Consider the following 20,467-nt stretch of genomic DNA (forward strand, 5'->3'; position numbering starts at 1 on the left):
TGGACCCCTTATTTAGTTTGAGAGTTAGTTTTCTACAGACTAAGCCCAAGCTGGAGATTGCTTAATTTGTGAACCGGTTTACTCAGGAGGTAAGCAATTCTATTTTTGTATTCCTTCAAGTCGATGTGGGGGGGATCCACCCAGTTGGACATGGCTTTGTATTTCTGGCTGACTGCCCTTGGTGCTCTTTTCTCCAGATTTCTTCATCAACTAAAGTTTTAGCAAATCCTCGATTCTAAAACTAGGCGAGAGGAGGAGGGTAAACATGCAGCCTCTTTTTATGTGGGGGCCTTGCAAACTGCTAAGATGCTTTGTAATGGATCAAAAGAGCAATGGGAGGGGTGTCTGAATATCTTATAGTATAAATTGTTCCACTTCGAATATGGTACTGACTCCCTACTCCCTTGTTGGAGTGTCCTCCCATATTTGTTTTCTTGCAAGAGGTGCTCTAAGATCTGAATAGAACCTTAGTTATTGTCTTAAGGTTTCCCTTTTTCCGTCTCTTCTGGGCTTTACTTAAGAGGTGGACAAGAGTTACAGAAGGATGGTTGGTGTTACACATTGCTAGATGCCGTGCTGCGATTAAATGGTATAAAAGGTCCAATCTCAAATGTTCACACCTGGCTCACAGACATTGTAGTCTGAAGTGATCTGAGGGGTGCCTACCTGGAGCTAATTGTGGCATTCCGTAGACCCAGGGACATTTGCTGATATAACAGGAATTAGTTGCTTGGCTACATAGAGACCAGTGAGAAGTTGATCACCAAACGTTGGTGCCAGCGATTCATTGTTTGGAATGATGCCCCTTACCCATGTTCTGATGACAATTATGTTATGCTTGCAGATTTCTATGAATTAAAGAAACTATGTGAATAGAATGCATCTAATATAATTCACTACCCTATGAATATACATCTTATATCACTCCCTATCCCTATAAATAATATGTACCTTACTGCTTTTGTTTGCCAGTATGAACTGCATTTTTGCAACTATTTACTATTCTTTTTGAATAATTAATAAAAATAGGCTTAAAAAACTAAATGGACTCTGGTATAATGGAAACATTTAACAACATTATGTATAGAGAGAGGGCAGTGGTAAAAAAGAACATCTTATTCAAATTATTATATTTATCCAATCACTTTCAGTGCAGCCCTGATATTTTCTTGAGAATGCAAAAGGATGAATTATTTTATTGTAATTTTAATTTACCAATCATTTTTGGTTTACATAAAACCCCATGCTCCACAAAGTACAAATGTAAAAAGATACAAATTAATAAAACCAAATCACACCATTATAGAAAAGAAACATATCCAAATATTGCATTACATGTCAATTCATATGCCATATACAATGCATTGTTAATATACATAATTCATCATTATCACAAGAAAAGAAAAAGTAGTAACTATAAATAAGTTACCTTATCATTGTAACCATCTTTAAATTCAAAAACATCACTTAGTCGACAAATTAGATAACATCTTTTCCACAGTTTTCCAGTATTCAACAATCGCCAGGTTGAGCCCCAACTGAAAAAACATTCGTACAACGTGACCAGAATTCATCCCTTTCGAGGGATTGTTCACAGTGAACAAAAAGAAAGAATGATTTTCAGTCTAAGAGCCTTGAGCAAAGGACAGCCTATATACAGATGTTTCAATGACTCCCGCTGTCGCGCCTAAGTGACATACGCGCTGGCAACTGTTTACCTGCAATCAAGCCCCCATCAGTTCCCGAGTTTCTAACTGGTTTAATCTGCATCTACAAACCAGACAACATACATCTTGTCCTAGAAATAGGTTTACATAAGATTGTATAAAAGGATAAATTAATTTGGTGCTGAATGGAACTAAGCAGTGTTTCAAAAGCACGGAAGGTCGGATCTTTTCGGGAGGTTAGCACATACTTTTATGTGTCACAACAAAAGGTATTAGTAGAATGGTAACAAGCATTGCAATCATATCGTTGAGGTTTACTATTCAATGAAGCCGCCCTCGTCTGCCAAAATAGGTGGGCGATAGGTGGAAATCCAACAGTTAAACTAGCAGTTTTTCAAATATGGCGTAGAGCAGAAAGTGAAATAATATTGAAGCGGTTAACCACAGATGAGATTGGATCTTGTTTGTGCAATGCAAGAATAATTTGTCATTTTGGAGGATTTAAAGTTCAGATATCTAAAATTGTGGCTGCAAGCTCTATACACGAAAATGAAGACAGAAGTATGACATTGGCATTTTTGTTATACTGGCACAGAGTGGGTGACATCCCGAGGGCCTCAAGGGGTGTTGGTTGGATTGGCCATATATTAAACAGATTATTAAAAGATTAGAGTGGGAACCAGACAAAGCAACGTCCGAAAGGATTATCCAACTCAAGAAGACACACTTAAAACTGCTGTACAAGTTTGTATGTGACCCTGGTAAGATTGGGAAACATGTATCCAAAAACCATCAGTGCTTGAGAGAATGTTGCAAGATATGGATGTTCTCAGTAGAGGGGACACTACACTTTCGTAAGTTTTGTAAAACTTGGGGGTTCACCCTAAGTTACTAAAGGTAATCCAGACATTGACCTGTTGCTCACTATTCCTTTGAGATGCTCAGATTCACCTCACCGATGAGACCCAACAAGGCTGAAACATGTGTCTGGGGTTGCTGATGGTACTCTTGCTCAGAGGAGAATTGCCTAGCATTTCGGTGCTGGATTGCCCTTGTGAGTGCGACCAGACTGATATGCAAATTGATATTTCTTCTCTGTGATAGGTCTAGTGAGCCAAACCGTGGATATAGACCCTCATGAGTGGAATACATTCCATAGAACAGGTTATTTGCTTGTTCTCAGTAGAGGGGCTTCTACACTTGGGCAAAGATATGGATTCTACTTCACATCTTTCTGAATGCTTCAAAATAAACCTGCAAGTATACATGGGAGGACGTAAACTCCCTTAAAGCATAGCAGTCATTTTGTTGGCGGCTCCCTTTGAGTCTATCATGGCAGGCCTGCTTTGGTGGATTCTTTAATCTTTTATGCTTGCACCATTAGACCTTTCCACAGTTCTGAAGTCATAAGTTTGAAAGAATTGATGCAAACACTCATTTATGGACCCTATTGTGACAACTTTCCATGCTGACCATAGTAATATATGGTCAATATTGCAAATAAAGGTCAATGGGAAAGGGCAAAGGAGGATGTGGGGTGAACCCCCCCCCATGAAGAAAAAATGAGAAAAGTCTTCAAAATAATTAATGAAAAGTTTGCTCATTTTTCAGGGAGTCGTAGAAACAGCCAAATAGAATTTCTGATATACAATCCTTTCCCTGGACTTCATTTTTGGGCTATCCCTAGTGTATAATGTGGACTCTAAATCTCTGATGGACATTTAAGGACAGTGAAATGCTTGTATGTCTCAGGGACTGACACTAACGTTGGCATGAAGTTTGGTGTTGCAAGTTGGGGGAAGTAAAGGCTGTAGTGAGTTTTGCACACAGGCTATGGAGCACCGAAACTTCAGTGTGAATATCTGACTGAGTAGGCAAGTTGTTCAGACCAGCATTTTCTGTCCCAGTCCTCTCTTCCCAACCCTTGCCACTTCAGGTCTATTCTTTTATTCTCAGTGCTGGCTGCAATCTATTTAGTGTAGACCATCCCAAACGGTAGGTTGACTAGATGAATGTCGGGCCAAGGCAGATTCAGCCGTGAACATACAACTCGACCTTTGGGATGAAATCTCGAACTTGATGCCCCTGTTGGTGGATTGGCAAGCAACCAGGGGATATATGTAGCTGCCCTGAGCCCAGCATTTGGTCAAATGGACATATTAATCCGGTGTCCCAAGTGCAACCCTATGAAAGCTGGCTGCTCTGGAGTATCTCTAATCCTGCAGAGGCAAAGTGGCTTTGGCTCCTAAAGAGGGCACCGTTGTTATGCTGCTTATCTGTGCCCCAAGTAACACCAGTCCGAGATCTCTTTCTGAAATACTACTCTGGTTTGCACTGTAAAGAACGCACATCTGGATGTTGGAGGGTTGTATACTCCCTGTGTCTTCTGTAACCTAATCATCCAACAGTGTGATGGATTGCCCACTGCTGTGTGTACCTTTTGTAAATTACCGTTCATAGGGAGTATATTTTCGTAGAACACAAGCTCCTTTGTCTGTTATTTGACCACTCACATACTTTCTTTTAAGGAACTCAAAGTAAGGCTCTTCATTACCTGAACGTGGGGCTTGTGACTATCAGGGACCCATGCTTGGGCATCTGTGGCAAGATCGATATATCCACAGAAAACAAATATAGGCAGTATCAATTCACTGCTGCTTCTAGTGGATAGCTGTCAAATGTTGCTTGCTGGTGAATGCAAAATGGAGACTTCAAGTATGGGTATGTTCTGACGAAGCAGAAGCCAATCCTATTCCAGTTCTCTTTGGGGTACCACAAGGGGCTAGTACTAGTACTTGGACTGAATAAAGGGAAGACAGAATTGATGATTGTGGGCAACTCAGTCTCAATAGCCAAGTTGGATCCAGCCTATACCCTCTCTCTAAAATAAAAATCTTAGGGGTTGTACTTGACCAGACTCTTTCCATGAGGTCCCATGTGGCTCAAGTTGTCTCCACATCTGTCTACTATGTTAAATTGTTATCGCACTTAAGACCCCTAATTACACATGCTAACTCAGAAACTATAGCGAGAGCCATAATAGGATCTAAGATTGACTACTCTAGTAGTCATTTGGTCGGACTGTGTAAACGGGATCTTCAGAGACTACAGATTGTACAAAACGGGGCGGGTAGAGTTGTGGTTCGAATGACCTGTCGCGATCATATCTCAGATGCCAGGCGCTCCTTGCATTGGCTACCTGTTGAAGCTCGGGCCAAGTTCAGGTTATTGGTGATTACCGTTAAATGCAGACTTGGCCTTATGCCCTCCTATGTGCAGGCTCACATCATCGAGAAAGTCAATGGTGGGGCACTTAGGTTTTTACCTGGCTGCGCCTAAGCTTTGGAATCAGTTACTCGCACTCCTTAGAAGCCACTGTCCCCTGACTGCATTTAAGAAAGATTTAAAAACTTTGCTATTTTCTTAGATCTCAGGCATGGACTTCCTTTCATCTAGCCACAGTGGGCTTGTGCTTTTTATTCTTTCTTCATTTCTGTTTTTATGTTTTTGTTTTGTTCTTGTCTGCGCCCTAATGCCTCCGGGTCCAAGGTGCGCACTACAAATCATTTAAAGTAAAGTGGTTTAGCTTAGAGGAAAAAAGCCTGGTTGATTTTTGCCCCTAAAAAGACAAAATGTTAATAGTCAGACCAGCAAAACATGTTAATCGAAAGGTGTAGTCTCCTTTTGTATTATGCTGCAGGAATCAACCTTGCTTGACTGGTCCTCAAAGATTCTGGGTCTTTTGCATATTTGAAAATTAGCCTTTACTGCACGTTTCATAGGGAAGTTAAATAGTAAGGAGATCAAAACTAGATATTCAAGCTTTTTAAAATATCGAACAATACATGTCATTACAGGGGAAGGGATGGTGGTGGTCAGGAGCTGATGAAGGCAGTTTGGATTACTATAGGGCAACTTGAATACGGTCTCTCCGATTTTGAAATGCACCAATCATAAATTGTGATTAATAAGTAGGTTAATGTGATTTATTTTGACCAGAAAAACAATCCTCAGTAAAACTGTAAAACTATATAAAATGCAGTTTATTTTATCGTTTGTGGTTACATTTCTTCTTAGTTCTAAATATGTACATGTTTTTGCTAACTATTTCCATATGCAATTTCTAAGGCAAATCTATAGATTTTTTCATTTCTTCAATGACATTTTCTCAATCTTCAAGATTCAATTGAAAGTTCAAATGGAATGATAGTTTTCTATTTTGGTTTCTAGTTTCTTGTGTAAATTCTCTAGCACAAACAGACCTTTCTTTTGAACTCTGGGCATACATACAAGAATGACAAAGTTCATTTTCCACTAATACAATGAACTCACAGGGCTCTGTGATGCAGTAAACTGAAATAAATGGACCAGTTGAGAAAGGTATTCTATGAAGAATGTGGCAGTCTTCCCACCACTTTGATCAGCTCCTCTACCCCTAGAAATGAGGATTTGTGTTTCTGTAAGGCTCTGCATCAGTACTAGAAATGAGGAAAGAAATGTTTGACAATGCCAAAAATGAATGTAAATAAAATATGCAAAATAGATTACAGTATGAAAATAAATTAAAATACTCCCCTGACAGAAAAAAAAATCAATCGTAGAACTGTTTGCATTCATCAATGCAATTTGGAACATTACATATAACGTTTGCTATTTGCAATAGCTTTTGCTAAAGCAAAAAAAAAAGGATTATTTCAACTGGAATGGAAACCAATTGTTGGCAAGATTTGATCATATGAATGTTTTGCTCAAAGATGCACACATATATAAAAATCACAACTCTACTGGCTGTAAATGTGGCAGGGTAATGGATGAATTTGTTACATTTCCTTCACTGAGGATTAAATATTACAATAGTAGCACTTGCGGGTGTAAAAGTACCCAATGTATAATTTGTTAACATTCACTCTCAAGTGCAATCAAGCCTTCCAGTGAGACCACATATTCATTAGGGTGTAAAGCATAAGGCTCGCTTCAGATCCTCCATGTACATCTTCATTTGCGTGCTTACTAGGACCACAGGAACCGTTCACATTTTTCCAACATGCACTGGATCATGGCCCTACAACAAAAGGTAACAATCATTACTTTAAAAATCCATGCAGATTTTGAGACGGCTGTTTAGAGATAAACACGCTCCACAACATTTTGTTGACAAGGAAGACTGTTTAGACAAAGTCCACAGGAAGAAATTACAATTCAAAAGAAGCTTTGAGTATTTTTCCCATGTTTGCTCTGCTCATTTCTTTCATAATGTAACTGTCTAACATACTGCAACAATGTGACGTTTGCAGACTGGAAAGCAAGCATTTTTAACTACACCTATCTTTAGAAAATGTGCCCCCATTAGGATTCCTGCCTGCAAACAAAATTAATCAAAAAACAGTACACACAAACTCTTGGAGGGAGCTCTACATTCCATGATGGATCTGATTTTTGTGGGCTGTTATGGCTTCCAGAGAATCCCAATTTCCATCAATGATGTGGAATAATGGAGTTTGTGTATGGTTTCAGTTGGGTGCCTATGTTAGCGAGTTTTTTGGTATTTAAAGTGTCATACTTTTTCAGAGTTCCATTTGTGAGGACACAACCTTTCTGACAGACTTGGGATGGAGTGTGCACTCAAGATAGATTCCACAAATGGACATGGCCTCAATTCCTCAATTAACAACTCCCAGGAGGATATAGCCTTTCTTCAGGACACACATTTGTTATGCAGCAAACAACACAGGCAAAATTCTAAAGATTTGCACAGCACTTCTTTGTTCCTGCATCCCAGACAAAGTGGGGGTGGCCATCCCCTTTTTTAATACTATACAGGCTGCTGCTACAGTTCTCTTTAGAAAAACATTGTGCCACTTTAATTGGGGATTCACAGATAATGTTGGTGTGCATATACGTTCCCAACAGTCAACATAACTTTTTTACAGAATCTCTTCAGAGGTTAACGTCATTCCAGATTGGGGAACTTAGTTTGGTAGGAGATTTCGATGTACCCTTAAATGATAAACTAAACAGGTGAACTCAATTAAAATCCAGCCAACTTACGTGAACTCCAACTATATTAGATATGACCCAAGAGTTGCAATTGACAGATATATGGAGGGATTTACTAACAGGGAAAGGGACTATAACCTTTCTTCACAGTCCATAAAAGCTTCACCCCAATCGATTATTTTTTAGTTTCTCAATTGATGGGTGGAAGTTACAGCAGGAAAGATGCCCCCCCCATCAGTTTCTGACCACACACACATATTTCTATTTCCATATATTTAAGTACATTGTCACACAGGCCTCTCTGACGATGCAGAATGAATGATTCTGTCTTGCTAGATCCAGTCATTAAATTCTGAAAAGCCTTCAAGGTACAGAAAACGACAATGGATCAGTTTCAGAGGCCACACTCTGGGATGCCTAACTTAAACTGATAGCTTCCCTCCAGAAGAAATAAAAAGAGCTAGAACTACAAAATAGTCAGATGGGCTCTCAGAAAGTTTGCTTCATTCAGGTTAACCACAGCTGAACTGACAACATTCAAAGATCGCAGTACTGCAATTTCATTATTGAAAACTAAGCAGTTTTACTATTCTCGCTCAGATAACGCAAATTGCATTTTAATAAACGGATTCAAACAATTTCCAGAATGTGCTTACACAATGGTATTGAAAACCAAAATGATTTGTCTCATTTATTATTTATGTGGATCACATGAACCACATTCACCTTTTGCCCTTCCAAATTGTTCACGCCTCCAAAGGAAACTATATCTTTACTTGCTTACAGAACTACAATTGGGTTTTTCAGCTCTTATTTTTGCCACACAAATGAAGACTAAATTAAATGTAAAAAATCACAGAAATTCTTCAGGGATACAAAATATTATAACTTAGACAGAATTTATACATATCAGCCCAAGTACAACTCGAAAATCAGAATCTAGAGGGAATATACGCCTCTCGCAACTCCAGTGAGTTGTGATGCAGATAGTGTGGATTCTACCCTTACTGATGTGATCAAACCAAAAAGAAACTATTTAGTGGAAATTAAACGCTACGGAAAAAGAAACAGGCCACAGTATGGAGGAAGTACTAAAAAAGTATATTTTTTAGAACAGAAGTACAAAAGTACAGATTTATCATTAGTAAATAGAAAGGTAAAAGAGGAAAAGGATAGAAACGATCAAAGAGAAGATCCAGGAGAGGTGCTTACAAGATAAAAATTGACACAGGATGCATGATTTCAGTAATACAATTATTAATGTATCCACTAAGGAGGTGATGTAGAGATAACGGATTTCGCAAGTAACACAAGTCACTTACTAACCCCATCACAACAACATCTGTTGTATGTTTATGGTATAACAGCAAAAGTTAACAGTATCCGTTTTTGTTTGTTGTGTTGATGTCAAAATTGATTTTCATCTATATAGGAGTTGTTTTAAAAAATGAGACTTGGAATAAAATATTTTTAAATATAAATTGTGTTTGGGTAAAGTACAGTGTGAAAAATGGGAAAAATACACACTGGAGGTAAATGTTGGTGTACTACAATTGCACAGACCTAAGAGAAGGGTAAGCAGCTCACTCTTGTTATATACAATCTTAAGATCTTCCCACTTTGAACTGCCCCCCCCCAAAAAAAATAGGGAAGTACCCAATTTCTGTATTGCTTTGAATGGTTGAATCCATCCTCCTAGAAGACAAGATAGAAAAAGTCTATTGCCTTTCTCAGAGATACATGGCATTCTGGTCCACTCCCAAGAGATTTCCCCAGGGTAGTCTAGTTGCTTCTTAAATGGGGCTGTATTATTGGAGGAAATCCAGAAGGAAAACTGGGGTCAAAGTGACCCTTTCATTGTTAACCCTGCTATTGGACGCTTTAGACTTTATCCCAAGAAGTTAATCTGAGGAATTTAGACACTGGAAAGCGAGTGGTCTTAATAACGTGGGTCATTTATATATTGCAGGCAAGATGAAGTCATGGGCAATATGCAAGGAAGACTTGTTCCTCCCACCAATCCAGAATTTTCATTGCTTACAGTTGACTTGGTCTCTAGTCAGGTCGAGTGTGGCGAGTTCTTCCATTTGTACTTGCAAATAAGTTGTATAAAATAATTATGCGTTGGTACTTAACCACAACCAGACTACACAAAATAAATCCTTATACATGGTCATTCCGTTGGAGTTCTTTATTAACAAATGTTACTATCCTACATTCATTTTGGAACACAAAGGATCCTAAACTTGTTCTTCTGGGAGCACGGAGGATGCTCTCCTGAACATCCGTGAAGATCTGCTCTCCAACTTTGACTCTAACATTCCCTATGTCCTTATCCTACTTGATCTCTCCTCTGCCTTCGACACAATCAACCACAACACCCTGCTCAACTGTCTCCGTGACAACCTGGGCCTCACTGATTAGGCTCTGGCCTAGCTGACCTCTTTCCTCTCGGACCGATCCTCTCGGACCGATAAAATGTAGGTATGAATATTTTTTCAGAAAGATGAAATTCCGATACTACCTTTGGAAGAAAGGTGGGATGGACCCTCAAAACGACTTTCTCATTGAAGAAGGTGATAAACGGCTGTTTACACGAAAGAGCCTGCAATTCGCAGACTCTACCTACCGGTGTAATGGCAGTGAGGAAACCTTTGAGAGTTAACATCCTTAGAAGACATGAATGTAGCGGCTCGAAAGGAGCACCCATGAGATATTTCAGTACCAAGTTCAAATCCCAAACAGGTACAATAAAAGGGGCTGGAGGGAACACATTAGTGAGCCCTTTCAGGAATTGTAAATGATAGGGATTTTGAAATGGGATCCCTGCTATGGCGAGTGCTTAAAGATGGATAACCCCTCCATTTATCCTTTCACAGTACCAACCTGGAGCCCCTGGTTGGCTAAATGAAGCAAAACGTATAACACCATAGGTGTATCACACAGAAAAGGGTCTACATTCTTATGTCTGCACCAGCTGCAAAACATACTCCAACAGCCGCGGAACAGAGACTTTGTTGCTGGTCTTCTGGACGAAAGCAACACTTCCATTACATCTTTCGGAAAGGTCCCAATCCTTACATCTCAACCTCTCAGAAACCAGGCATGAAGGTTGAGAGACCTGACTTCTGGACGGAGAACCCGACCTCCCTCTTACGAAAGAAGGTCCTTTCTCGCTGCGGAACATGTATTGGACGGCAGATGGACATTTCCAAAAGGTACGGGCACCACTTCCTCCTGGCCCAGTCTGGAGCCATCAGGAACATGGATTTCCTGAACTTCTTCAACTTCCTGATGACATGAGGAATGACAGGACGGGCGGGAAGGCGCACAGGAGTGGCAACTCCCAGTCCACTACAAACGCGTCCCCTAGAGCTTCTCTCGGAAGAAATTCCCTGGAGCAGAACCGTTTGCACTTCCTGTTGACACTGGACAATGACAGATCCACTTGAGGGGTTTCCCAAAGGGTGAAGATCTCTTGAAGGACTTCCTGAGCTAGTTCCCACTTGTGGGAGACTGTGCTCTGCCTGCTCATAGAATCCGTCGCTGTGTTCTCCTCTCCGGCAAGGTGAATGGCCAAAAGAGAGATTCCTTCTTGCTGTGCCCAGAACCACAGCTGCATTGCCTCTCTGCACAGTGCTAGTGACCCTACACTTCCTCTTTAGTTGAGGTAGAACATGGCCACCGTGTTGTCCGTCATTATGAGGGCATTCATTCCTCGCACAGAGGGCAGGAAGGCCATCAGCACTAGTCTGATTGCCCTCAGCTCCAAAAGGTTGATGTATAGTTTGGACTCCGATGGAGATCAATGACTGCTGATGGTAAAATCGTTGGCGTGGGCTCCCCAACATGTGAGGGAGGCATCCTTAACTATTGTTATCTCTGGCCAAGGTTGCCACAAGGGTTCCCCTTTTAGTGGGTTCCCCTTTTAGTAAGTTCCCCTAACAGGCCCACCACAGGAGATCCTGCGCAACCTTGCTCGGGACCTGAAGTTGGTCCGTCATCCTGCCAGAGAACTGAACCACAGGTACCTGAGGTCTCATTGCAGGGATCTCGTTCCCAGAAGGGCCTCTGGTGCCAGGAAAATGCAGGATGCCAGGAGGCATAGCAACCTCAAAAAGTCAAAGGCTGGAAGACTTTGGGCATTCTGGAACTTGACGACCATCTGCTGAATGTGCTGAGCCCTCACCTCGGGTGGCAAGGCTTTCCCAGAGGAAGCATCCGGCACCGCTCCGATAAATTGATGCTTCCGAGATGGTATCATGTAGGACTTCTTGAAATTGAGGGAGAAGCCCAGTCTGTGGAAAGAGTGGCAGGTGATGCTGAGATGATTCAAGACCTGTTCGGGAGAACGGGCCCTGAACAGCCAATCGTCCAAGTAAGGGTAGATGTGAATCCCTCCCCTCCTGATACTTGCTGCCATCAGCGCCATCAACTTGATGTAAACCCATGGGGCGGAGGTGAGTCCGGATGGCAGAACCCAAAACTGATAGTAAGAACTGCCAATAGCAAGCCTTAGGTACTTGCTGTGCTTGTGATGAATAGGCACATGAATGTAAGTATCATGAAGGTCCAATGATGCCATCCAATCCTGGAGCTGGAGGGCCTGAAGGATCTGAGAAAGAGTAACCATTTTGAACTTGTCCTTCCTGAGGAACTTGTTCAAGTATCTCAAGTCCAAAACGGGTTTCAATCCTCTGTCCTTTTTTGAAATCAGAGTGTGTCAGAGTGTTTGGTGTTTGTGGCTTGCGGCTCTGGGTGACATCACTTTGGTAAGCGTTGGAAAAAACACTGTCATATATATTTGGTATACTTCGGGGACAGAGTAACTGCGGGTACAACCTTTGAGCAGACGTGAATTCCATCGGGCAGCAAAATACTGCAGTAGGTGTAAAATGGCTGCCTGATGGTTCGGTGTGAGTGGTAAGGAACAAGTTACTTACCTGTAACTATTGTTCTCCAGCATGGGTCTGGCATGGATTCACATGCTCATGAATATTCCCTGTAGTCAGGCCGGGAATCCTCAGTAAAAGAAAAACCGTTTCACTTTCACTTACGTAAGTGTATTTCTCCTCTAAACCAATCAGTGTCCTCTGGGTCATACTGCCCCCAGCCAATGACAGTCCTCCCCCTAAGCCCTTGCTCTGGCAGCCATCTTCAGATTTGGTAAGCACGTAAAGTGGCAGTATCACCAATAAGAGCCGCAAAGGCGACGGACAGAGGGGTTGCATGTCAATCCATGCCAGACCCATGCTGGAGAACAATCGTTGCAGGTAAGTAATTTGTTCCTTCTCCAGCATGGGGTCTGGCATGGATTCACATGCTCATGAATAACTAACACATAGCAGTACAACATAACACAACCGCGGGAGGGGGCAAGGCTCAACAGAACCAATTACTCTTACCTCTGGAACAGACTCCCCTCAAGCGAACAGGTTGCGTAGCACTGCTTGGCTGATTCTGGACTCCTCTCTGGAATCCCTGCCGACGCAGTAGAACTTTGTGAACGTGTGCGTGGACCTTCAAGTGGCAGCCCTGCAGATGTTCAGCAGGGGCACACCAGACAGGAACGCTGTTGTTGCACCGATCGCTCTGGTGGACTGGGCTCTCGGACGGCCGGGCAGGGGTGATGCAGCCGGAGATCCACCTTGAGATGGAAGCCTTGGACAAGGCCATCCTATGGTTCACAGGACCAAAGTTCACGAACAGTTGAGAAGTCTTCCGAAAACTCTTTGTGCGTGACACATAGAATTTCAGGGCACAAGCAACGTCCAGCGAGAGGAAGGCCCTTTCAGCCAGTGACAAAGGCTTTGGAAAAAAACACAGGTAACACCAAAGGCTCGTTGAGGTGGAATTCCGACTGAACCTTAGGCATGAAGGAGGGGTGCGTCCGCAACTTGTGGAAAGTCAGATATGACTGTTTGCAGTATAGTGCCTGGATCTCACCCACTTTCCTGGCAGAGGTGATGGCCACAAGGAAAGCTGTTTTCCACGAGAGGAACTTGAGAGGGGCCTTATGCATAGGCTCGAAGAGCGCCCCCATGAGCCTCGTCAGCAACATGTTGAGTTGCCACACCGGGCAGGAACCTTCACCCTCGGGAAAGATCGAAACAGTCCTTTGAGGAACTCCTTGACGAGTCGTGAGACCAAAGTGAAGATCTTCCTGGAGACATGGTGTAGCGGGAGATAGCTGCCAGATGCACCTTGACCTTGGCCAATAATAACAAGTATGGGAAAATCTGCGGGGTCGTTACCCTCAGGGGGGGGTGATCTTCTGCGAACAGCACCACGTAGAAAAGCGATTCCACTTTTGACCGTATCACTTCAAAGTTGATGACGCTCTAGCCTTGGCAAAGAGCTCCCTGCAGTCTGCTGGCAATTCATATCCTCCAAACTCTAGGGCTGCAGGAGCCAAGCTCTAAGGTTCAGCGAACCCAGGTCTTGATGCAGGATGGCCTCCTTCTCTGGTGAGATGATCCGGAACTACTGGCAGCTTGACCGGAGGCGACGCTGACAGGGTGAGAAAGTCCGGGGACGAAATCCTTCTCGGCCACGCCGGGGCGATGAGTATCATCCTGCATCAACACTGTATAAGTGCGTTGATGACTCATAGCAGGAGAGGTAACGGAGGAAACGCGTACAGAAACAGGCCCTATCAAGGGATGGAGAACGTGCCCCCAGGCTCCTCGGTTGGTGGAATCTGCTGGCCAACGTCTGGCATTTGGAGTTTCCCGCTGTCGCAAACATATCGATGTGGGGCCTGACCCACTTGAAGATGCGCTCCACCTGGTCCTGCCGAAGTTCCTAGTTGTGGCAGAAGCGCAATTCTCAGCTGAGGGAGTTTCCAATGGTGTTCTTAACTCCCGCCAGGTGAAGAGGAACCAGGAACATCTCTTGTCCGACGACCCAGTGCCACAAGTTCTGCGCCTCTTTGGAGAGCGCTGGGGACCGAGTGCCCCCTTCTTCCGGATGTAAAACATTGTGGTGGTGTTGTCCGTGAAGATCTTCATCACTTTGCCCATCAGAGACGAAGAATTGACTTGAGGGACCCGAACACTGCCTGTAGCTCCAAGATATTGATGAGGAGATCCTTCTCCTCTGGCAGTCATAGGCCTCTGGCATGAAGACGTCTGGCGTGGGCTCACCAGCCTTCCAGGGAAGCCTCGGTGGTGACCTTCTCCTGGCATGGGGGGTTTTGAAACCCTGTGCTCCGGGCGATGTTGGAGTGAACGACCCACCAACTTATCACCCGACGGAACTCCTCGTCGAGCGGGACCTTGACCGCAAAGCTTTCGGGCACCTGTATCCAGTGATCGTCCAGGAACTCCTGAAGAGGTTGGATCTTTAATCTGCAGAGCTTGGATAAGGTTGATGCAAGATGACATCATGCTGGACAGCGACTTTATGGTCCGCACCGTAGCGGTTTTTGTTTACAACAGCTGTTGCACCTTCCCCAACATAGCTGCTACCCTCTCCTCCGAGGGCGACGCTAGGCAGGACACCATGTTGAGTCTGGCGACTAGGAACAGAGCATTCTGAGATGGTGTTAAGCAAGACTTCGGATAATTGATGGAGAATCCCAGATCCGTCAGCAGCTGGACGGTCGTCTCTGTGTGACCAACGGCTAACTCTCGTGAACCGCCCAGATAAGCCAGTCGTCGAGGTACGGGTACACATATATCCATCGCAATCGCAGATGGGCCGCCACCAGTGCCAGGCACTTTGTGAACACGCTGGGGGAAGACCTCGGGCTGAAGGGGAGAGCCTTGAATTGGTAATGCCGTCCCTGCACTACGAAGCGTTGGAGCGTCCGGTGCATCTTGAAGATGGGGACGTGGAAGAAGGCGTCCTCCCGATCGAGCAATGTCAAGAAGTCTCCTTCCAGTTGGCCGAGCACGTGCTGCAATGTGACCATCCTGAATTTTTGGGACTGGAGGTACTTGTTTGGACGTCGCAGGTCTTGAATGGGCTTCCAGTTGTAACGCTCAACTGGTTCCCACGGAGGCGCAGGTCTGGCTTCGAGTGCTGATGCTTCTTCAATGGTGAAGCGCAGGACTCTGAAGACGGACAGGAAGGGCCTTCTACTCTGGCTTCTCCGGCTCGTAGGAATATACCCCTGTGCGTGAAAAGGGAGTATTACCTACTGACTGAGTTATGCTCAAGCCTCCCACTCTCTTCCAACCCTCCACGATACCCTTCCACGATTCCCCGTGACGTCTCACCTTAGGGTCTGAAAGGACGAGCTCTCCATCCTGCTTCTGACGCAGGGGCGCGTTGAACCCAGTTACTTCACTGGATTGAGGTTGGATGGGAGTTCAGGTAAGCTTGATTATACTGGTAAGGCGCTGTAAAAGTTCTGTTGCAAGTTCAAAAGTTCAAGCTTTAAATAATAATGTTCATTGTCTTTTTTCAGGTGATGAATGAAGATTCCTTTGGAGACTTCTTGCAACAAAGCGCTAATGTTGATGTCTTTTCTCCATAGGGGCCGGGGTTCGGAATGCCGGAGATATGGCACCGACCCGAAGTGAAACGTGCAGTTCCAGTAAAGATCTGGTAAGTCCTAGATGAGCGCTCAGGTAATGTTTTTGCATTCGCTCATTTAATGTCTTTGTCTTTTTTCCCCATAGGGGCCGGGGTCCGGAAAATGCTTGGAAGCAGCAAGACCCAAAATGAAATGGGAATGACCCAACAGGTAAGTCTTAGAAGGAAACTGAGCTTTTCCTATTCCCTTCCTTCTCTCACCACTTATTCTTGTCTTTTTCTCTAGGCTCTGGGAAGTGGCTGTGTATCCGGATGATCACTGCTGAAGATGGAGGAACCCAGGAAAGGTGAGTGAAATGCAGCGCTGCAGCAATCGTAACGAAATGCTTTTAAAATGATGTCTTCCCTTTCAGGATTGTCGATGATGTCTCTGTGGTACAGATTAGCTGGTAGGTCTCTTGTCTCCCTTTGCAGGTGACCCAGGATGCTGACATGCGTGGCTGAAGTCCAGATGCAGGAGCTGACACGGTGAGCGTCCAGCTGCGAGGAGCAGAATAACGCGAAGCGTGAGTTGCTGATCGGGTGTGGTTTAAATAGCTTTGGAAGAAGTTCCAAGTGTGTATCCTTCCTCCGATCAGGTATGTATCCTTCCCCGACCACACCCGGGTGGAAAGTAGTCCCACAGGTAAAGTAGTTCCTATTCAGGCCTCAGGAGGGCCTGGATGTGGCAGCATGGTCTGCATCAGGTAAGTGCACATTAAAACACTTGAACACATGTCTAGCTTTATGAGCTTGGCGCCTAAGGCGCCAGGACAGAGGTCCAACATGAGCCTGGCGCCTAAGGTGCCAGGACTGAGTCCAAAGGGCCCCAGCTTGGGCCCGCTGGCACTCCCCTGGGGGAAATGATGCCTGCCTCTGGGGTTGCTGGGTCGGACCTGGCTCCTTGGAGGTAGGCATCATGACAGTACCCCCCCTCAAGGCCCCTCCCAAGGTTCTTCCCTCCGGGGGTTTGGGCTTGTTCGGAAATCTCTGGTGAAACCTTTGTACTAATCGAGGTGCGTGGACATGGTTACTAGGCTCCCACTATCTCTCCTGAGGTCCATATCCCTTCCAGTCAACAAGATAGAAGAGTTTCGACTTTACCACCTTGAAGTCTAAAATGTCTTTAACTTCGAATTCTAATTCCCCTTCAATTTGAACTGGATCTGGAGGCTTGGACAATCGGGTTCCTGGTTGTACTGGCTTCAAAAGTGATGCATGAAAAACTGGATGAATATGCATGTTGGACGGTAGATCCAGTTTAAAGGCCACTGGGTTGATTATAGCTTTGATGGGATAAGGTCCTATAAATCTGGGATTGAAGGTTCACGGGCCCTTGAGGGGTAAATGTTTAGTTGCTAGCCATACCTGGTCTCCTACTTGGTAAGGAGGAGTTTTACTTCGGTGCAAATCAGCATTTTCTTTATACTTTTTCTTGGCTTGCTGTAAATGAGTTGCAGCTTCTTTGAAGGCTCGGGTTATTGTGGAATGCAGATGATTTACTGCGGGCATTTCCAGGGTCAGAGGTGGATCTAGATCAGAGGTCCGAGGATGGTGACCATACAAAGTATAAAAGGGGGTTTGTCCGGTTCCAGAATGCACTGAATTGTTGTTGCATATTCTGCGATCCACAGGATGTCTTTCCAATTTAACTCGGATTGGTGTAACATGCACCGAAGATATTGCTCGAGAGTCTGATTGGTTCTCTCGGTTTGTCCGTCAGTCTGGGGGTGGTGGCTGGTGGATAACCGCACATCTATTTGTGCTAGTTGGCAACACTTCTTCCAAAAATGTGAGATAAATTGACTTCCACGATCAGAGACTAAAATGGAAGGGAAACCATGTATGCGAACTATATTCTCCAGGAATTCCTTGGCCAAGGTGGAAGCTGAAGGCAAACCCTTTAAAGGGATAAAGTGGGCCATTTTGGAGAATAGGTCCACAATTACAAGGATTGTGTTGTAACCAGCACAAGGAGGCAGATCCGTTATAAAGTCCATTGACAGGGTGTGCCATGGTGCCGGTGGAATATCCAAGGGTTGAAGTAGGCCGGATGGCCTTTTCTTTTGAGCCTTGTTTTGGGCGCAAATTCCACAAGACAGTACAAAAGACTTTGTCTTTTCTCCAAGAAGGCCACCAGAAGTGGCGTTTGATTTTTTCCTCCGTTTTAGCGATACCAGGGTGTCCTTCCATTAAAGATTCATGATGATGGGCAATAACAAGTTCTTGCAATTCTTTACTTGGCAGAAACAACCGCTCCTGGAAGTAGGGTAAGTCATCCTTAATGGTGTAATGAGGACCCTTTTGACTCCATTCCAGTAAGGCTGAAGAGTCTAGAAGTTGTTTTACTTGTGTTTGGATATCCTCAATAGATTGCAATGAAGTTAAGCCTAAGATTCTTTGCTCAGGTATGATGGGCACAGGTTCTAAGCTCGAATTAGGTTCTTCCATGCCAATCCGGGATAAGGCGTCTGCTTTTCCATTCTTGCAGCCAGGGCGATAGGTAATTACAAAATCAAATTCTGCAAAGAATAGAGCCCATCGGAGTTGTCGTGAAGATTGAGCTTTGGCCGTCTTTAAATACTGTAAGTTTCTGTGGTCCGTAATTATGGTGATGGTGTGTCTTGCCCCGAGAAGGTAGTGACGCCAAGCCTTGAAAGCAGATTTGATGGCCAGTAACTCTTTATCGGTAATTGCGTAGTTGATTTCAGGAGGAGAAAATTTTCTGGACCAAAAGGCCACTGGGTGTAGTTGGTTAGTTTTTGGGTCTCTTTGCGACAGGACAGCTCCCATGGCCGAACTGGAAGCATCGGTTTCCACTATGTACGGAAGATCTGGGTGCGGGTGCTTCAATATAGGTGCAGAGGTGAATTTGGTTTTCAGGTCCTGGAAGGCTTGTTCGGCCTCAAGAGTCCATTCGAAGCGTCTGTTTTTCTTTAGGAGAGCGGTGATGGGTTGGACTGTTCGGGAAAATTCCGGGATGAATCTTCGATAGAAATTGGCAAAGCCGAGCATGCTCTGAACTCCCTTCACCGAGCTTGGAGATGGCCATTTAAGGATGGCGTCCACCTTTCGCGAGTCCATTCGGACTCCTTGAGGTGTCGGGATGAATCCGAGAAACTCAACTTCTGTGGTATGAAAAACGCATTTTTCGAGTTTTGCAAATAGTCTGTGCTGACGCAGTTTCTCAAGAACTGCCCTAACATGTTTTCTGTGATCAGATTCTGAAGAAGAGTACACCAGGATGTTGTCAATGTAAACAATGACGCAGACATCAATAAGTTCCCGAAGAACATCATTCATAAAGTACTGAAAGGCGGCAGGTGCATTGCACAAACCGAAGGGCATCACCTGATATTCGAAGAGCCCACATTTGGTGCGGAATGCAGTCTTCCATTCGTCGCCTTCTTTTATGCGCACCAGGTGATAAGCTCCTCGGAGATCTAACTTGGTGTACACACAAGCGTCTTTCACCTGGTCGATAAGCTCAGGGATCAAGGGCAGAGGATAACGATTCTTAATCGTTATTTGATTTAGGGCGCGATAGTCTATACACGTTCTAAGGTCGCCTTCTTTTTTTGGCACGAAGAACAGAGCTGAAGAGACAGGAGACTTGGACGGGCGAATAAAACCATTGGCTAGGTACTGATCTAAATACTGACGCAAATGCAGGTTCTCAGGTTCCGTAAGAGCATAAATCCTACTACAAGGTAGTTGAGCATTGGGTACCAGATCGATCTGGCAATCATAAGACCGATGGGGAGGTAACGTGTTAGCGTGTTCTTTCTGAAAAACGTCTTGGAATTCTTGGTATTCTGACGGTAGCTGTACAGGGGTGGAAGTTGCTGTGGCTAGACCCTTAGCTGGATTTCTTGGATAACAAGTTGGTTCACAATCAGGAAAACTTATCTTCTTTGCTCGCCAGTCAATTCTGGGATTATGTGTTTCTAACCAAGGAATTCCAAAAATTACTTGAAATTGTGGGGCCTTGATCACATCAAACACGATTGCTTCCCGATGTCCATCCTGACCCACCAGTGTCACTTCAACAGTGGAATGCGTTACAGGCCCTGAGGCTATTTCGGTTCCATCTACTGTAGTAATGACATCTTGGGTTACTTTCGGGCGGAGAGGAAGCTTAATCCTGGAAGCCAATTCACGGTCTATGTAATTTCCAACAGCTCCACTGTCGATGTATGCTTTTATAGCATGCAACTGCTGAGGCTGTTTTGGGTCCACGAGCACCATTGGCATGACAAAATGCGAGGTCAAAGAGTTAGTTT

General features: G+C 44.2%; 1 protein-coding gene across 2 annotated transcripts in view; it reads right to left on the reverse strand.

The window, feature by feature from the left end:
• Positions 1–1,164: 1,164 nt before the first annotated feature.
• The window catches only part of HPS5 (HPS5 biogenesis of lysosomal organelles complex 2 subunit 2), a 1,306,927-nt gene continuing 1,287,624 nt past the window's right edge, over positions 1,165–20,467 (reverse strand). For both annotated transcript variants that reach the window (XM_069623788.1, XM_069623787.1), the window contains one exon: positions 1,165–6,729. In XM_069623788.1, the coding sequence (XP_069479889.1) occupies positions 6,678–6,729 (52 nt within the window). In that variant the 3' untranslated portion in view covers positions 1,165–6,677. The remainder of the gene's footprint in view (positions 6,730–20,467) is intronic.

The sequence above is a fragment of the Ambystoma mexicanum genome, chromosome 11, assembly GCF_040938575.1.
Source record: "Ambystoma mexicanum isolate Mex_15411 chromosome 11, UKY_AmexF1_1, whole genome shotgun sequence".
NCBI lineage: Eukaryota > Metazoa > Chordata > Amphibia > Caudata > Ambystomatidae > Ambystoma > Ambystoma mexicanum.